Source organism: Chrysemys picta, chromosome 8, assembly GCF_011386835.1.
Source record: "Chrysemys picta bellii isolate R12L10 chromosome 8, ASM1138683v2, whole genome shotgun sequence".
NCBI lineage: Eukaryota > Metazoa > Chordata > Testudines > Emydidae > Chrysemys > Chrysemys picta.
In genome coordinates this window covers 103,549,692-103,568,357 of record NC_088798.1, presented here as the reverse complement: position 1 = coordinate 103,568,357, position 18,666 = coordinate 103,549,692, and the positions used below count along the sequence as shown (strand labels likewise).

The 18,666-nt window shown below is 44.0% G+C and overlaps 1 protein-coding gene across 8 annotated transcripts; it reads right to left on the bottom strand.

The window, feature by feature from the left end:
* Window positions 1-379: 379 nt before the first annotated feature.
* Window positions 380-9,040, bottom strand: SQSTM1 (sequestosome 1). Of its 8 annotated transcripts, none has more exons than XM_008166452.4 (8): window positions 8,643-9,040; window positions 5,779-5,874; window positions 3,603-3,832; window positions 3,273-3,429; window positions 2,933-3,016; window positions 2,055-2,299; window positions 1,539-1,746; window positions 380-684 (listed from the first exon to the last, which is right to left on the bottom strand). In XM_008166452.4, exons 1-8 carry the CDS (start codon window positions 8,821-8,823, stop codon window positions 527-529), a joined length of 1,359 nt encoding a protein of 452 aa, XP_008164674.2. In that variant the 5' UTR covers window positions 8,824-9,040; the 3' UTR covers window positions 380-526. The 8 variants fall into 8 exon arrangements, with proteins under 8 accessions (XP_008164674.2, XP_065412081.1, XP_065412082.1 ...); XM_065556009.1 differs by having other exon boundaries at window positions 2,933-3,013; window positions 3,729-3,847; window positions 8,643-8,932; XM_065556010.1 differs by having other exon boundaries at window positions 2,933-3,013; window positions 3,729-3,832; window positions 8,643-8,930.
* Between the last annotated feature and the right edge of the window lie 9,626 nt (window positions 9,041-18,666).

Here is an 18,666-nt window from a genome sequence, read left to right as displayed (position 1 = left end):
GCTGTGTGTTCTGGAGTAGGTGCCACCACAGTTGTTTGTCATCTCGCTAAAGAGAAGTTAATCCTACTCTCTTCTAGAACTCTTGTCCTCCACTCTTTATCTAGGATTGGATCTATACCTACAACAGTGCTGGGTGCTTGAATATTTGCTGTAGCATAAGAAGCAGTTCCCGTCTCAGCAACAGTCACAGCTTCTAGAAGAGTGAGAGACCACTGATTACCTTCTTTACTTTGCCCAAGTCCTTGAGTTCTCCCCGGTTAGATGTTCTTCCTAAACTAAATTCCAGCCAAGATGTATTAGGGCGTTGCAGTTTGTCCCAGGAGTGGCTAGGTTACCCTACAGATTTTACAGTCAAATAATCTGATATTTCACAAACGAATAATTAAAGACAGGAAATATTTATTTTCCCCACCATGGAAACAGAAAAAGACAACAACCGCTCTGCTAGGGAGACAAGCATCAGTGTCGAACTGCTGTTCAGTTTTCATCAGTTCACAGGAAAGTGCTCTAGCTTACACAAATGCCATTAGGAGCGAGGTGGTTGCTTGGAATACTGGATGGTATCCAGTGCTGCCCCAATGTCATATTTCTTTGCCTGTAGGAGACGGGTCAGCCATCCACCATCATCAGAGAAACCCATGGAGAGCATCTGGGACAGAGATTCAATCAGACGGGGGTCTGCTTCTGTTAAATCAAAAGTTATGAGTACAAAGTGGGATTATACCTACAGTTTAACAAACAAAGCAAGGAGCTGATGGAACTTGTGCTGTACCTACATAGCAGCGATCAACTAGCACCATGTTGTATAGCTAGTTACTTATCAAGGATATATCCTTTGACCTGGTTTCCTAAAGAACTTAATTCTTGATGCCGTATAGTTCAACAGCACATGCCTTATTGTAAATGCATGATCAAACTTGACTCCAGCCATTCTTCATGTAAGAATGCTAGAGATCATGCGGTGGCTATTATGGCCCAGAATTCCATTACTGGCTCACCCTAGTAAGTGCCATCTCACTCTTATGAGCTGCCCCTCACAGGAAGCAAGGACAGCATTTCCTAATTGACTGCCTTTTTCAGGTTGGCTGAATGAACCATAGTTTAAATTAGCTAACTGTTTATAGTTGGTATTGGTGGAATATCCTTACTAAGAGTCTCTGAATTCCCCCCTTCCCCCACCTAGTATTTACTACTTCCCCATAAATCTTGGGTGTTTTCCAATTTTATTTAGTGCATCTGGCAGTATTTGTCAGTTTGTCTAGTGTAATTTTTCATACAAACTGAAGTGAGGTGAAAGTGACAACCTACATGTCATCCAGGGCAATACAAAAACCAAAAACTTCTACCACCACTCCAATGAAATGTTGCAAGAGATGGCAACAAAGTCTTAGCTGTAGTTTAGCCATAGACAAGGTTTTCCGCTCTTTGTTCTTACAACCCATATGATGGACAGTGTTAAGGTCCTTCTACTAGCAACCCAAGAAACAATAGGCTTCATTGAAAAGGGACAAGTCGTTGACCAAAATACAGCTACTCACCTGGTGGGAGATGTGGATAGAGTGCAGCTTCTCGCAGGCCTGTAGATCCTGGTCTAGGGGGAACCTGAAATGGATCTAAAGAACTGGGACCCTGTGTCTCTGGAATTTGGAGAGACTGCAGTTCACCTGTGGAGGGATCCACTTCTTTTGAAGTTAAGTGGGTCCAGTCCTCATCGCCCCCTGCAGAACTACTGGATTCATCCTGTTCCTGTAAGTGTAAAGAAAAAGGAGCCAATGTCTTGCACAGTTCTCCAGAGTAGGATGCAGGCTCTGCTATTATCTACCATGAAATGAAACAGGCTCATTCCTTTCCTTTAGCGAGAAGAGTTTATGGGATTGAATGCCAAGATACCAACAGAAGTAGCTACTCACAGATCTATCTACACTGTGATTTGTGCTATTAAAATCCATTCCAATGATGCTATTTAGTTTATAGTAGTAAGAACCAGTTATGGCTGTGCCTAACGGCAAAAATGAACTTGTCATGTCTGTCATCTAGTAAAGGAATTCACGTACCTGCGACAGGAAATTGCTGACTTCCATGGGTGTGGAAGGAGGCTCTATCACCATCTCCTGCATCTGCTCTGTAATAGAATTTTCTTTCTCAGGGACAGGTTCTTCACTACTCCCTTCTGGTTTGGTCTGGCCAGTCTGGCTAGTGGAACTGCCTCCAGGCTCAGAATCACTCTGTGAACTTGGACAAGGGGGAGTCACTTTGCTTTTTTGTCCCCCATGTTCCACATCAATATCTACTTCAATGCCTAGGAAAACAGTTGAGGGGGAGAAGAGTCAGTACACTTGTCTCCAAAGCACAGTCCTGGAAGTTCCTTCAGTGATCTCACATTAATCCTAGTTATTTTAAGGGGGGAAGAGAGAGAGAGAGGAGAGGGGACTGTTCTATTTTCCATCTACAGCTTCTCATCCCCTCCGGGATACTTGAAGGTAGAAGTCTAGCACTTACAATGCCAAATGGAGCACCAGCTTGGTGCACATTTTCATGTATACTGTTGTACACGTGCTTCATCTCCTCCTGTCAGAGAGCGCTGCTCACTACATTAATTTAGACTAGAGGATGAAGGAGGGAATTATTTACAATCACAGGAGTCACTTGAGTTACCACCAATTGTTCCCAGTTAAATACTGACATTACACAATAAAGTAGCGTATGCCTCATCTTTTGCCTCAGTCTGAAGAATGAGGCTCCTAGTTGTCTCTAGTATGTTTGCTGGAGACTAGACCACATCTCAGTGAAGTGGGAGTGAGAGAAGGAGAAACATGGAGGTTGCCAAGTTGAGTGGCCAGAAATGGCTCAGGTCTCCTGTGAGGCAGAAGTAGGCCACTGTTCCTGTTGATTCAAGCTATGGTAAAATGCTGGATTTGGGATAGTCACTTACCAAGAGGACTTAGCATGGCTGCAACACTCTCTCCAACATTCTTTAAAAAGGTGACATGGTCCTGCGGCTGGCTGTTAAAGGCTTCTTAAAAAAAAAAAAAAAAAAAAAATTTAGCTACTGCATGTTAACAGAAATTAAGAGTACAAAGTTCAAAGAGGGGTTTTGGTAATTCTACCAGACAATCCAATCCAATCCCTCTCACTCTCACACACACCTTCAATCATTAAATTCCAGCAAATCTCATTTAAAAATACTTAATCCAAAGACTCCCTACTACTCTGCAAAAGTGATCAGTTATTTTACCTTGAATACTTCATTGACCAAGTCATTCCATCCTTACCTTGCTCAGGGTCTGGATTTTGGGGTGCAGCACTGGCTTGTGGCTGCTCAGAGTTTCCACATGGAGGGGCAGGGCCAGGGTGCCCCCAGCCATGTATCCATGCAAAGGGTGGAACCCCATGTCTCATCTTACGAAGCCAGCGACCTCTGGGAAGCCACTGAGGGCGGGGAGAAGAAAGTTATGTAAGGCCACATATTTAGACAGAATATTTTAAGTATAAGCCACAAGATACAGCTGCCTGTTATCTACAGTTTATCCTACATTTAGCAGTCCTCTACAGGCTCCCCTCTAGACCAGTCTTTCCCCCTGCTAGAAGTTAGTTTTGCTCACCTCAAATGGATTGAGCAGTGGGCTTTGAAACATGATCATGTTGTGCTCCTTGTGGATGCCTTTCCCCTCACAGGTGCTGCATAGGTCATAGTCTGGGCAAATAGTGCATTTGAATCGAGCACCTACCACTGGTCCTTCACAGCCATCACAGATCACATTGGGGTGCACCACATTGGGGGGACGCTCCTGGTTGCACTGTGAACGGTGCTCACGTCTGCACTCCTTTTTCTCTAAAAAGAAAATGCCTTTATAGTGCAAGGAAACAGGTAGATTTCCATTTTAAGTATTTAAAGGAATATGATCCGTTGAAAGTTTCTATAGATGTATTTAGTAGTACATAATATGCACACACTAGTTTGTCACTGAAGCCCTACTAATAGAGGTGCCCATGTTGCCTACTTATGCACTATTCATAGGACTCATATTGAATAGGAATATGAGTGGACGGTGATGGAAGGAGCTGTCTGCACTATGATAGGTTGAGAATCCCTGCACTAGTTTAAATAGATGTTACTTGCAATACTGTTTGGAGGTTAAAGGAACCACTGGATTTTAGTCGATTACTTCTTCAGAAAAAGATGAGCATCTGTTTGAGGCACATTCCCAGTTATTTTAATTCAGAGGTATAAGGCATCAATCTTCAAACCATTATTTTTAGAGCAGTGGAAAGTTCTCCATTTACTTTAATCTTTCCATTAGTTTATCTGCACTCAGGCAAGAGTGCCACTTTTAAATTTTAAGTGTAGTCCTAGTTTTAGGAAGTTATGTGATTCCCTCTTGAGTCGGGCAAATCTTTTTTAGAGCTCCATCTTAGACTACTGCATTAGTGGTTTGGCTCAGACAAGAATAGATGCTCTTGCCCTCAACTTTTGCTGCATACCACAACCTCTAGTCTGCAAGAGGAATTTTTTTTGGTATTCTTCTCTTCCTTCATTAGTCAAGATACTGCCTCTACTACGCTGTTCGTTGTATGATTTAGACTAAAGTCATACACAGGAAGAAGCCAGCATAAATCTGGATCAGAGTATGATATTGAGACCAGTCTATTCAATAGCTCCTAACTAGTTCTCATGTGAATGGGTATTTTTAAAAAAAAAAAGCCACACCACCACAAGAGTCCTAGAATAAAGAGGCCTGCCTTGCTGAATATATTGCAATTGCTAGTGTCCCGCTCTTTAAATCAGAGCCAAAAGTCAGCAATGCCCCTCAAGTGTTTTGGACCAGCTTTTCCAGGTTAGATTTTTACATTGTTCAGATCACTCCAGTGCAAGAATCATTAGAGGACTGGTCAGAACTAAGTTGTGCATTAAGGAAGTAGTTTCACCCCCACCCCCAAACCTACACTTGAGAAATTTTTTACATTTCATTAAGGCAGAGAATGGATAACTTTTTTCCCCACTTAATCAGTCTTATAACTTCCACAGTCTATTCCATTCCTTAACTTGTATCATGCCAGTACCAAGATCCATCAAGTTCGTGCCCCATTGTTCCAGGCATCATGCAAACATCAATACAATATAAACTTTTCAGGGAAGTTAAGAGAAAACAAGCAGATTTAACAGATAGGAAGGGAAGGACAAGGAGCAGTGATCTGTAAATCTGCAAACTGTGCATGCATCAGTCTTTGAAGCTATGTGAGGAGAGTGAAAAGGTACATGTGAGCACTGACTCCAACCATCAGAGTGCTACTATGAAGCATGTTAAAATGCTAGTAAAATCAGAGAGGAGTACTGAATGAGTCATGATTAAGAATGAAACTGTACACACCTTCTCATTGGTGAATAGTACTAGTGAAGGTCCAGCCATGTTATTTTTTTCTTAAACTATCCAATGGTGTGAATTTTGTATTAGAGTAGAATCTGACAGTGGATTTGCTAGTTTATTCCCTGCTCAGCAAAATGGAATAGGGTTTCTCCAAGCCCATAAACACCCTTTTTATGCTTTGTTCACCCTACCCTCAAGGGACCCATATCACAGTGCCATCCTTGTAGCAAAGGAAGGCAAGCGTGGTTCCTTGCCTATTGCTCCGGAAGCAGCCAGTGTGTGATACAGAGTACCTGAGGAAGGGTGAGCTCTGAGTACTACCTCTGCCATACTCAGTAACTCATGACAGAAGCACAAGGCCAACCATGCATCTCTTTGTGGTGGTACAGAGGCTGTCAAGACCAAAGGTTACCTTTGATGTAAATACGAAAAATGCCATCCTTCACATATGGCAATGCCATCTTGAGTTCTTCATCACTGGAGAAGGCAATCATGTCCCCATCTTCATCTGGAGAAGACAGAGATTAATAAACTGGATAGAAGTGATAATCAGGAAGAGATGCAAGTAAGTCCTTGTTTTCATACAGTGACATGCTCAGTAGTCTTAAGTATTTTGCTAGGAATGGAGACTAACAATCAAGCAACACCTCACTGCTTTGAATGTTAGAATCCATCTGTTAAAGAGGGAATAAAAGTGTTGATTATCTACCCTCGCCTCAAAATGGCACTTGGTTCTTACTCACAGAACCCAGATCCGGCAAAAGAGGACGGTAAAACCAATTACAGTGAAAGCTGTGTTATCTGGCATGTTGGGGGAAATGGGGGGGGTTTCTGGTAAATCAAAAATTCCAGTTAACGAAGAGGGAGGGAGTTTGGATGCAGGAGGAAGCTTGGGGCAGGGGATTGGGGTGCAGGAGGGAATTTGGGGTGCTGGATCCAGGCTGCACTCACCTTGGGCGCCCCATAAGTGGCAACCTATTCCGGCTGCTCCTAGGCAGAGGCACGGCAGGCGGCTCTGCGCGCTGCCTCCGCCCACAGGTGCCACCTCCACAGCTCTCATTGGCCATGGTTCCCAGCTAATGGGTGCTGTGGAGCCAGCACTCAGGGTGGGGGCAGTGCTCAGAACTGCCTAGCCACACCTCCGCCTAGGAGCGGCAGGGACATGTCACCACTTGCAGGGAGCCGCCCGAGGTGAGCGCTGCCTGGATCCAGCACCCCAAAGCCCCTCCTATGCCCCAACCCCTTGCCCTAAGCCCCCTCCCGCACCCAAACTCCCTCCCAAAGCCTCTGCTCCCTCCCGCACTCCAAACCCCTTGTGGCCATTCCTCCGTCCAGGAACAGCAGAGACATGTCGCTGGTTCTGTGGCGCCACACCGAGCCAGGCACGGAGCCAACCGGACTATAAACCAGACTTTCAATGAAGATCAGAAATGCTGGTTTATAGAGCTTTCCAGTTGATCAAGTGACAAATAAAACAGCTTTTACTGTACTTAGACCCAAAGTTTGACCTACTTGATTATGCAGAGTTGTAGCCAAGTCAGTCCCAGGATATCAGGACCAACTTCTGTTGGAGAGAGACACAAGTTTTCAAAAGCTCCTCTCTGTCACCAACAGAAGTTAGTCCAATAAAAGATATTACCTCACCCTCCTTGCCTCTCTATTTGAGAGTAGTTAGTTTGATAAGGAAGTATCTTCTGTTTACACACCCACTCCACTGGTATAGTTTTGAAGACACATGCACTGCAGCAATAGTTAGGTTTAAATAAGTCTCACTGTGTCTGCAGTACTACGTTGCCACAGCAGCAACTCCCAGGAAGAAGCTAGGTTGCAGAACTGTACGTGTTCTTGTTAAGAACTGGCAGTGGTGGGAACTGAGAAAAATCTTACAAGGAAGCCATTTCACAATAAACAAGTTGAATATCATCTGAAGAAAACAGGCTTCTGAGTGTAAGATATTTAAGAATTAAGTAGTTGGCACTGGAATATGTTGCTCTTTGATCAGCACTGTATGAATAATACTTTAAAGGAAGTTTGATACATCCCATAGAAGTGGGCAAGTCTCCTCAATGCTTTGCCAACTTGCTAAGAGCTGGTCTAGAGACTAAAGACATTGATAAGAAAGTGTGAGATGGATACTGTGTGAACTGAAGTTCAGTTCATGTTAGTGAAGGGTTGGCAGAATAGCAGCGAGAGCTTTTCTTTCTGTAATTTGAGCTAAGACAAGTCTCACTTTATGTACTTTCCTTCTAAGGCTGGTCTTCACCCACAGTGCTACAGCAGTGCAGCTATGCCATTGCAGCGCTTTAGTGAAGACGCTACTATACTCCCATCAGCATAGTAATCCACCTCCCCGAGAGACGGTAGCTATGTCAACAGTCCACGTATGGGGGAGGGATGGGGTGTTAGATCAGTATAACCAAGTGACTCGGGGTGGAAAATCCACACCCCTGAGCGATGCAGTTATACGGACTTAAGTTTGTAGTGTAGACCAAGCCTTAGGGTGACCAGACAGCAAGTGTGAAAAATCAGGCTGGGGGGGTAATAGGAGTCTATATAAGAAAAAGATCCCAAAATCGGGACTGTCCTTATAAAAATCGGGACATCTGGTCACCCTACCACGCCTTAAGCATTTACAGAGGTACAAAAGAAAGCTTATGGACCCTGTGTAAGGAAGTTAAGCTCTTAAGGCAAGACTGGCACAAAGCATTGTTCCAAGCGCTATTTGGTGTGCCTGTTTTCCTTCAGGGGAGCAGCCAGGTCCCCTCTGGGGCATCTCTTATCCGATAGAAATATCAAGCTCTTAGTGATACACAGTGGCGTCCGCCCTTCCTCTTTGAGACATTCGAAGTAGATGAGAAGTTCAAAAAAAAAAAAAAAAAACGCTTATTTATCAAGAAGCCTGTGAAGTTTCATGACTGCGTGTGTGACCTCCGCTGAAAGTAACAGCGCCTGACAACCCACGGCCCAGGCCTAACATCAGCTGTGCCGCCGCCGCCGCCGCTTTGAGTGTAGACATTCGGCGGCGTGACTTCGGGTGTCAGGTCGGCCCCCAAGGGAACTGTTCAACCACATGCACTCGCTGCGGTCCAACCAAACTCAAACGGGGGTGGGGGGGGGGGAATAAAGGCTTTTCTGCCCCCAGCGGGTCAGGGTAGCCGGGGGGCCCAGCCTGGAGCGGGGAAAGCAGCCCGCTCCGGTCAGCGGCGGACCCTCCCGGTGTCCCTCAGTCGCCTCCCGTCACCACACCGGAGACCCGGGGCCCCGCGGGGCGCTCACCCTTGTAATGCATCTGGAAGGTGCCGGGCGCCGCGCCGGCCCGCAGCAACCCCGGGAAGAGCTCGCAGAGCTTGTCGCGCACGTCCTGGTAGCGGGCGGGCGGCTCGAGGGCGAAGCGGCGGATCTCGCGGACCACCTCCTCCTTGCCCAGCAGGTAGGCCTTCACCGTCAGCGCGGCCATGGCAGGGCTGTGGCGCAGCAGGAATTGGCGGCGGGCGGCTGGAGAAGCGGCGGCGAGAGCGCGGCTGGGACCCGTGAGCTCCCTCCGCCCGCCCGGCCGCCTTATACCCCGGCGGCGGGAGGCCGGGCCTGAGCCGGGAAAGTCCCCACCCCTCGGCGCCCCGCTAGGGGGAAGGCAGGGCGGGACCCAGCGCGACTCGGGCACCTTCTCAGCGCCCGGGCGCGGGGGGGGCTCGGCTCCAGGGCTTGAACCTGAGGAGCCCGCCCGTGGGGCGGGGTATCTAGATTTGGGGGCGTGGTCTGAAGCCTGAGGAGACGGGGGGTGGGGGTCTTGAGACTGAGGAGATGTGGGTCTGGAGCCTGAGGAGACTGGGGGGGGGAAGCTCTGGAGAGTGAAAGGACGGTAGGGGAGGAAAGGCGGCTAGAGCCTGGGGTGGGGCTTGAGGAGAGGGAGGTATTTGGCTCTCGCCACTGGGAGGTAGCGATACCCGATCCCGAGTGGGTGGCGACAGCCCACAGGGAACTCGCCTTGTCCAAGCCATAGGTAACCGTGACTCAGCACTTTCCCCTCTGCTCCAGTCAGAGGAGATGGAGGTGAGGAAGGCCTGCCTGGCACTAGCTGCCCACGCCCACCTGATGTTTTGGGTGGGGTTCAGGCCCCCGCAAGAGCATTAGGTAACATAGAAGGTGTTGCAAGTGGCTCCATAGGTGGTCAGAAAGACCACAGGACTTGGGACTGAATTAAACTGATGTTCACACTAAGGCCAATAGTTCATCCTCCGTGTAAAACCACTGAAGGTAATACAGATATACTGGGGATGAATTTGGCCCATTGAGTCTAAAGCACAATTTAGAAAGATGCAATTGGATTAAAAAGAATATTTTAGGAAAAGTATGGTTTTTATCTACAACATCAATAACAAGAGTTAATACGTAATTATTTGTGTTCTGGCAGCATTCAAAGAACCCGGTCAGGACTGGGGCCCCATTGTGCTAGGTAATGTACAAATACAATATAGACATGGTACTGCTCTGAAGAAATGCGTTTTAAACACCTGTTGTACGCCTCACTCTTTACACTATTTGTTCACCTTTTGTGATGCTATATTATTGTTTTACTTGTACTAGTACAAATTACTAACCATCCATTGTAAATCTATTGTTGATGAAACACGAGACAGTTATAATGGACAGTTTGTGTTTGCTATTTAATCCACTGTGCTCACCCCAAAAAGTAATATAATACAGCAGATTCTGCTGTGTGTTGGACTCTTGCCCCTCCCTGAAGTGTTTTGAATACCAACAGGGAGTGAGACAAGTTGCAAGATTCAGAAATCTGTACATTAGAACTGTATTCATATTATTCTTCCTCCAGTGCCTTTTTATCCTTGTACACCTCGTGTGTGTTCCCCTCTTTCTGGTTTTCTCTTATCTTTCTTCCTTTTATACTCTTTCCAGACCCCAGTCTTTTTTGCCTCTTCTCAACAAAGCCAGCAGTTTCTTTTTATTTGACTCTGCTTTAACAGGGCTATTTAACTCCATGCTACCTTCAGATTTCAACTAGTCCACTTTTGGCAATAGATGTGCTGAGGAAATCTGTCTCCCAGCACAAAAGAATGAATGGTTCCAAGTGTAGGAGACAAGCGAGAGGGTGTTGGGTTCCTTTAATCAAAATATACAACTCTAAAGCTCTGTATAAGAGCTTCAAATGAATGAGTGATTACAGATAATATTTAATGTCTCCAGGTCTCAGTGTAATGGAAATATGATTCAGTTAATCTGAAAGTGATTTAACAAATCTTCAGCACCCTCCAGCAGCTGCCAGCTGGTTTTGATATCTCAGGCTTGTCAGTGGTTTTAAACTTGGTTAGTTAAATACAACAACAACATCTGTGCATCATTCAAGAACCTACAACACTGAGGAATGAAAATTAAATTGGTGCTTCTGTCATTTTACAACACAGCATCCAAGAACCTCTGGTATGGAGACATGACTGCATAACTTCTGCTATGCCACAGTATGATATCCAAGGACCTTCAGCACTGAGACACAGTAGTGTTACTGTACCTCTCTCTGTGGTAGACATGGCATCTGAGACCCTTTAGCCCTGACTGGTTGTGTTGCTTCCATAATGTTATCGAGCAATGATAGGCAGGACAGAGTGATTGGTGGAATGGGGCTCCAAAATCCATACTCTTTGATAATCAGAAGGCAAATGTGTTAATTAACAAGATCTGCCTCATATTCAAAAGGTAGCGTATACCTGCCCTCCTCTTAGTAAGTGTAGCTAAGTAATTGTCCTAATAATCTCTCCTGGATCTGGATTTTTGGGACCTAAAAATAGCTGCTTGCTGACATCAAGAAGGATGTTTGTGGGCTTTCCAAGTTTGTTGGCAGCAATATTTGCAGATCAGATACAGTTGACAGGATCCTTAATCAGGTCAGATAAGAGTCCAGCTGGCAGAAGAAGCTGTCTGAATCTCCCAAGTATAATTAAAGATGGATCAATGAGTATTAGGTTCCCAGTTGGTGTTAATTTCATTTCACCTTAAGGGCCTGCGATTTTTAGTGACACATAGTTCTTAACCTAATGGGAAATCTTGAGTGGCCTTGTCATGAATTAAATGCTCTTTAAAGTTAAGAGAAAGATTTATTTCTTTTTTAGGATGAAGAAATAAAAAAAAAATAAAAAAAAGACATATTTTAAACTCAGCAGTATACTCAGCCTTCCCAGTTAATCAATTAAATGTTTGAAGACACAAGTAAATTTTAAATTAATTATGACATGTTTTTTATTTCAAGTATATTTATTTTTATAGTAGACTGAATTGCTCTTTTTGCCTTAGGAAGAATCACTTGAGTTGCTTGATAATAATGTTTTATGGCATTGATCTGGCTTGAACTGTTTAAACACATGAGCAGATAAATAGTGCTGTGTCTGTAATGAAACATTTTACTAGGTTTGTAAACACAGGTACATGGGGCTAATGATCCTAAACATGAAAGGGTTTGTGGTCAAACAGAGACATAATCCACTAGCCCTCTCTTTTTTTCATCTAATTTAAATTTGGGATTATTTCAAAATGTTGGTGAAAGTTATGGACTTGACATTACAGGAGACTGAAGTCTTCTGTTTATCCACAAAATAGAAACAGTATGTCCACCAGCAATACAAAGATGCCCCTCCCCACGCTGTCTTTGCCAGTGTACCTCAGTCATGTCCTGGCAGGCTCACCTGTAGGCCTATATGTACTTTCTGTCCTTTGTCTCTGTGCTGACACTGCCAATGGTGCCAATTAGTGTTATTCGTGAAGGTGGACCTTTGTCCCTACTAGGAAATGGTCTCAGAACATCAGTTGACTTTCTATTGGCACTAACCTGGCCTCAAACACAGAAACACTAACAATTTTTGGTATTAAAAATTTGGGTAGTATTTAAACAAGTGCAAGAGAGGTGTATTCCATTCCTATTCACCCTCCACAAATGTTTGTCCTATAGAGTTCTTTTGGGATGTAAGGATTTCTCCATCCCTCTCACAGATGTGCTAAATACTGTTGCTCCAGTCTCCCAGATTAATTTATAAATCCATAAAAAGCAAGAGCTGCACCAAATTAAAAACAGAAGCAGATCTAATATTTGGCTAGTGTGAACTTTAACTCAGTTAGCAAATATGAAAGGTGGCCAAAAGCCAGAGGAAGTTTGCCTGTCCTGATTGGTGTGTATTGAGTCATGTTAGGTCTTCTGTTTATGACATCATGCTCCTTCCAGAAGTTTCCTAGCTGAAAAATAACAACAAAGGCAAGTATTTGGAATTTGCACTCTGGGGCCTCATAAAGGGTACTGTTATTTGCTTATCTTATCTGTCTGTAATTCAACTGTGTCCCATATCACAGTCCTTTCTCCTGCTCTGCAGAGCTTCTCATAGGGGATCTGATCCAGCTAAAGCCCCCTTTCCCTACACTTAATTGTTGCCACAGGAACAGAAGTGTATGTGTGGAGAACTTCGCAGCTACCTGAAGATGACATCTAAGAATCTAAACTGAGTTTGACACATTCACTTATTACTGTGAATAATCCTCATGTTCTCTATAATAGAAGGTCCTCTCTCCCTCTAGACTATTCTCGTCTTTTTGGAGAAAAAAAGAGTGTTTCAGAAAAATAGGTGGATGTGAGAGAGATTAAATCTCTTTGGAAGTTAAACTGGGCTTCATCTAACATTTGTCTTGTTCTGCCTATCCACTTCATATGGTTATTTAATCGAACAACTTCCAAAGAGCTTTTAAAGTAGTGATCCTTCTAGGGTCTTTGTCATGTTTGGCCAGAGACAGGAAAATGTTAAGGTTTGTGCACTTTTTGATTGTATCTCTGAAGTATGGGAACCAATTTAGAAGGTATTTTATAGGGAACAATCCTGCACTGGGACTAGACTGAATTATGATCAAAATTGAAAAGATCTTATGTCTGTGCTTCTATGATTAACCTTGGCCTTACATTTCTGGCTTCACAGCTTGCATATTTTTTCCTTGCGCTTCCATGGCTAAAGTTGGCCTGGAGATCTTGGGGTTCATATGAGCTTTGATCATTTTTCTTATGTTTTCTTGTGGATGCTATTTTTGGCTTTTCTGTCATGAAAGCTTTCAGTGGGGAAGCCCAGGAAGGAAGTGTAATTAAATACGGTTGACACCTGCCTGGAAAATTGCTGCAGTTTTCATTTTTGAACAAGCATTAACTCTAACAGAAAACAATAAAAGAGACAGAGGGAGCTTTTAAAAGTCTTAAAATGGTTACAGTCAATCAGATGATGAGTAAAGTACTGTATATATGTGTACAAGACTGGGGTTAATAGGACAGAATTTTGTGATACACTTGTTTTGTTTAGAAGCCTTTGTAAAAGACTGCTCTGACTACTGATTTCCCATGTCTGATTCCATGAAAATCTACAATTCTGGAGCTATGTGAGGGAGAGAAGGGGCTCAGCATTTCAGCTTTCCTACAATCTTCCTCTTTTCTTCCCTCAAATCCCTCTTCAAACTGCCTTCTACTCGGAAGCCTTTTTTAAAGTGACCAGGCAACTCCTATACCACAGGCTCATTCACCATGTACTGTGTGTGTCCAAACTATACATAGTACAAAACTATAAACTCCTCGGCTCAGGTACTATCTCTTCTTTGCAAAGCACTAAGCAGAATGCTTATGCTCATGGAATAATAATACTTTTTCAGCTGAGAAGGGACTCTTGTATCAAAACAATCCTGCCCCAAAGGGTTTATGTGGACAAAAGGATGACAGCATGATGTATTCTGCATGGTGTTGAGCTAGTGTTTGGGGTACCAGTTCCACCTACATTAGTTTAATGGGGGGGATCTTCAAATGTGGGAACTGCAGCTAGCTTGGAAGTAGAGTTGAGATCAGTTGCAGCAGGGACTGTGCATAAAGCCAAAAACTAAAGGAGGTTCCCGGTCTACCTAGGCTGAGTCACTCTGTCTTTCTTTTTTATGTCAGTATGCTCCTTCTAGAGTTTTCCTAACTTTGAAATATATACACATAAAATCTTCCCACAATTTGATGTCGGCCCTCTGGAACCCCCCTGATGGACCCTCTTGGACTACTTAAAGGAACTAAGTCAGATGGCTGTGACTCAGCTGAGTCCCGTGATGATCACTTTCCTTTCTCCCCACAGCTTGGGGACGGAGCTGTAGACTGGGGATTAGATAATGCTTGGGATCAGTGATCTAACATTCCCCTCCCACAGACATACACACAGACATTTTGCTTCGTCATTGGCACAGGAGCAGGTCAGTATGGGGTGATTTGCAGCCTGCAGAATCCAGGCTCGAGTCAGAGTTCTTCGGGTCCTGTGACTATGAGAAATAATTACTCTGCTCCTCGGGAGGAAGGAGACAGTCCTTTCTCCTAACCCGAGAGTCACTGAAAGAATATTTCAGGCTGTCAAGTATCAGGGGGTAGCCGTGTTAGTCTGTATCTACAAAAACAATGAGGAGTCTGGTGGCACCTTAAAGACTAACAATATAATTATTATAATGCCTGCATCTGTAACTTTCACTCTATGCATCCAAAGAAGTGAGGTTTTTACTCACGAACGCTTATGCCCAAATAAATCTGTTAGTCTTTAAGGTGCCACCAGACTCCTTGTTGTTATTTCAGGCTGGGATTGCAGGGAGCTTAGATCTGAAACGTTTACTCATTGCTGTGTTAGGTTGGATTGTGTCAGAGCTCTCCTTCCTGCTTTCTTCATATCAGTGTCAGTTCTCATGCAGTTATCTCCTGCTTCTGCATGCCTTCTGGGGTCCTACAGGTGAATGGCCAGAATCAGAAAAATCTCTATGTAAGACTGGATGTAGAGGGAATTTTCTTTCTCTCTCAAGGTCACAGGCAGGAGAGAAAGCAGCAGCCAGTCTTATTTTCATATTTTGAGGTTAAGCTATCCTGAAGGTTAGCTGTGAAATGTCAGGATTCTTACACAGGACAGGTTTCAGAGTAGCAGCCGTGTTAGTCTGTATCTGCAAAAAGAACAGGAGTATTTGTGGCACTTTAGAGACTAACAAATTTATTAGAGCATAAGCTTTCGTGGGCTACAGCCCACTTCATCAGACATCCAATGAAGTGGGCTGTAGCCCACGAAAGCTTATGCTCAAATAAATTTGTTAGTCTCTAAGGTGCCACAAGTACTCCTGTTCTTTTTACACAGGACAGCTAATCAGTCAACACCAATTTTAATTGGAGCATCAATTAGTGTTATACAAATATAAGAACTTAAGAACCAGAGAGTGAGAAAAATATATATTTTTTACATATACACCAGAGTGTGTTCTTTAGGAAATATTACCTGTGGCCATCTCCTTAAATTAAAGAATTCAAATGTGGCTAGTTTTAAGTGCCTTATTTACAATAATGTTTTTGCTTTTCTAAAGATCATTCAAGAACCTTTATACAGTGGTAAAACAGTCTGTAGAACCTGCCTCTCAAGCACACTGACATGCAAAATAAACAGGAAGTGAGGTCACTCATCATGGGGAAAATATACAACAGCAAATAAACTGGCTGGAACAGCCCTGAACTGGAATGGGGGATGGGCCAAAGCAAAACCAGGGAGGGACCCAAAAGCCTCTGAAGTTTGAGGAGGTTAAACTCTGGATATAAATTGCTGCTTAAATCTATCTCTAGATTTAATAGATCTTTTCCATTCCTAATTTGTATGATACCTTTATAACAGCCTCTAGATTTAAACCTCTCTTCGCTGCTGACAATAGGGTTGCCAACTTTCTAATCACACAAAACTGAACACCCTTGCCCTGCCCCAAGGCCCCACCGCCGCTCACTGTATCCCCACTCCCTCCATCGCTCTCTCCCCCATTCTCACTCACTTTCACCAGGCTGGGGCAGGGGGTTGAGGTGGGCTCTGGGGTGGGGCCAGAAATGAGTGGTTTGGGATGGAGGAGGGGGCTCTGGGGTTCGGCGTGCAGGAGGAGACTCAGGGCTGGGGCAGGAGGTTGGGATTCAGGAGGGGGTGTGGGGTGCAGGCTCTGGAAGGGAGTTTAGGTGTGGGAGGGGGTTCAGGGCTGGGGCAGGGAGTTGGGATGAGGAAGGGGGTTCAGGGTGTGGGCTCCAATTGGGCGCTTACCTCAGATGGCTCCTGGAATGTCTGTCTCTTAGGCGGAGGGACGGGTCAGGGGGCTCTGCATGCTGCCTGCACCCGCCCCACAGGTGCTGCCCTTACAACTCCCATTGGCCGCGGTTCCTGGCCAATGGGAGCTGCGGAGCTGGTGCTTGGGGCAAGGGCAGCGCACAGAGCCCCTTTGCCTAGGAGCCGGACATGCTGGCTGTTTCCAGGAGCCATGCGGAGCCAGGGCAGGCAGGGTAGGGAGCCTGCCTTAGCCCCGCTGCACCACCGACCAGAGTTTTAGCAGCCTGGTTAGTGCACACCAGGGTCCCTTTTCGACTGGGCGTTCTGGTCGAAAACTGGATGCCTGGCAACCCTAGCTGACAAGGTATTTTCAGTTGCAGGCTCGGGTCTGAAATTTATTCTCTGTTGCCAACCCCAAGTGTTCAAAAATCATGAGACTGGCTTAAAAATCATGCTGTTTTTTTTTAAATGTTATTTTTATTTACCTTTAGGAGTTTGAGTCTTTGCAGTTCATATTTTCAAGCTTTTCTCTTAATTCGCAAGAGTTAGAATCTTTCTTTTAAGAAAAATGAAAGCTGATTGTCTCATATAATCACATGACTTCAGGAGCATGAGGGGAAAGGGCTTTAAGAAAAACACCAAATATTGCAAGACTGATGATAAAATTGCAAGAGTTGGCAACACTGCTTTACTCCCCCTGTTTTTTTGACAGGCTAAGTGTTGTTGAGCTGCACTGTATGGTATAAATCCCATCCACTTATTCAGATCTTTATGAGGGAAAAGTGTGATTATGGAAATGATAAAGACCTATATCCTGGGGTGAAACCCTAATTAATTATGCATCCGAAGAAGTGGGCAGTAGCCCACGAAAGCTTATGCTCTAATAAATTTGTTAGTCTCTAAGGTGCCACAAGTACTCCTGTTCTTTTTGCGGATACAGACTAACACGGCTGCTACTCTGAAACCTAATTAATTTGTCTATTAGTAAATTATGAATGTTATTCTAATGTTTGTATATATACCCACAGAACAGGGTAATAGGTGAATTTTACAAAAGTAAAAATAAACAAATTAGATATGATGCACTAAATAGTATTAAGTGATTTTTCTTGAACTCTCAGATGGCAACAAAATCTCAAGTGATATGTGCACGATCAGACCTTACCTGCTTCCTTCTCATCAAGTTTTCCCCCTTGGCCCCAGCTAAACATATTTATTGCTTCCTGTTTACCAGGTTTAACATGTATATTTAAATACAGGAGACAGGACCTGGTATGGCTTAAGGTTTCAACTATTTTCTGAAGGTGAAAACGCTGCTGCCGGTGTGTGGTTGCTGGCTATACCAGCTGAGTTATGATTTCACATGATAGGTTGAAGGTATCTGCATGGCATTGTTGTCTCGCAGAGCAGAACAAGTCAAAAATTGTAGGTACTTGGTATGAGATTAGCTCTTATCACATTCCTGTAAAGCACATTTCACTAAATGGCAATGTGGGCTGGATTTGAACTTGCAACACAGAGATGACAGAATTCAGGGGTTAATGTCTCAATTGTCTTACAGGAGCAATCTTTATTTACTAGAATAGTACTAATGAAGTCAATGGAATGACTCCAGTAAGTAAGAATTATGTGTGTGAATAAGGTATTCAGGATCAGGCTTCTTTTGTTTAGCCTTGTTTACAGACAAACAAAATCAGTTTCAATATGTTAATTTGCTTGTGGGCAGTAAAGAAAATGGGTCAAATGCATCCTTTGTGTAACTCTCCTGGCTGATTTAAATACAATAAAATTACCATATGAACAGACGAAAACAGACCAAATCATTTCAAAATCTGATTACTATTGGTCAACAGCTTGGCAAACAACTTGAGGTTATAACCTTCTAGTTTCAAGTCCTTTAAAAATTATGTTGCTTTTCCAGGCAATAGCTTCCCTTTGCCATGTTCATCCATCATTGATTTACTCTCAGTAGACATTAGATGCCATTTCCTTAACTAAGATTAAATGCCTTTGCTAAAATGACAGCAAATGTGCACTGCAAAGCCACATTGATCAGGACATATTTGCATATTAAAATGTTCATAAAACTCTGCCAAGCACACCTGCAGGGACTTCAGTGGCTACGTATATCTGGGCTGTTTGCCTGCTATTATATTAAACTTACCTATTCTTAGAACCCACTAAATCAGTGGTTATCA

Excerpts from the sequence above, each read along its gene's own strand:
- SQSTM1 (XM_042850944.2), bottom strand. The coding sequence starts at position 8,823 with ATGGCCGCGCTGACGGTGAAGGCCTACCTGCTGGGCAAGGAGGAGGTG. Across the intron at positions 5,875-8,642 it reads CTTCCAGATGCATTACAAGG|ATGAAGATGGGGACATGATT; the intron begins GTGAGCGCCCCG and ends TGTCTTCTCCAG. Across the intron at positions 3,848-5,778 it reads TTTTCGTATTTACATCAAAG|GCATTTTCTTTTTAGAGAAA; the intron begins GTAACCTTTGGT and ends TGCACTATAAAG.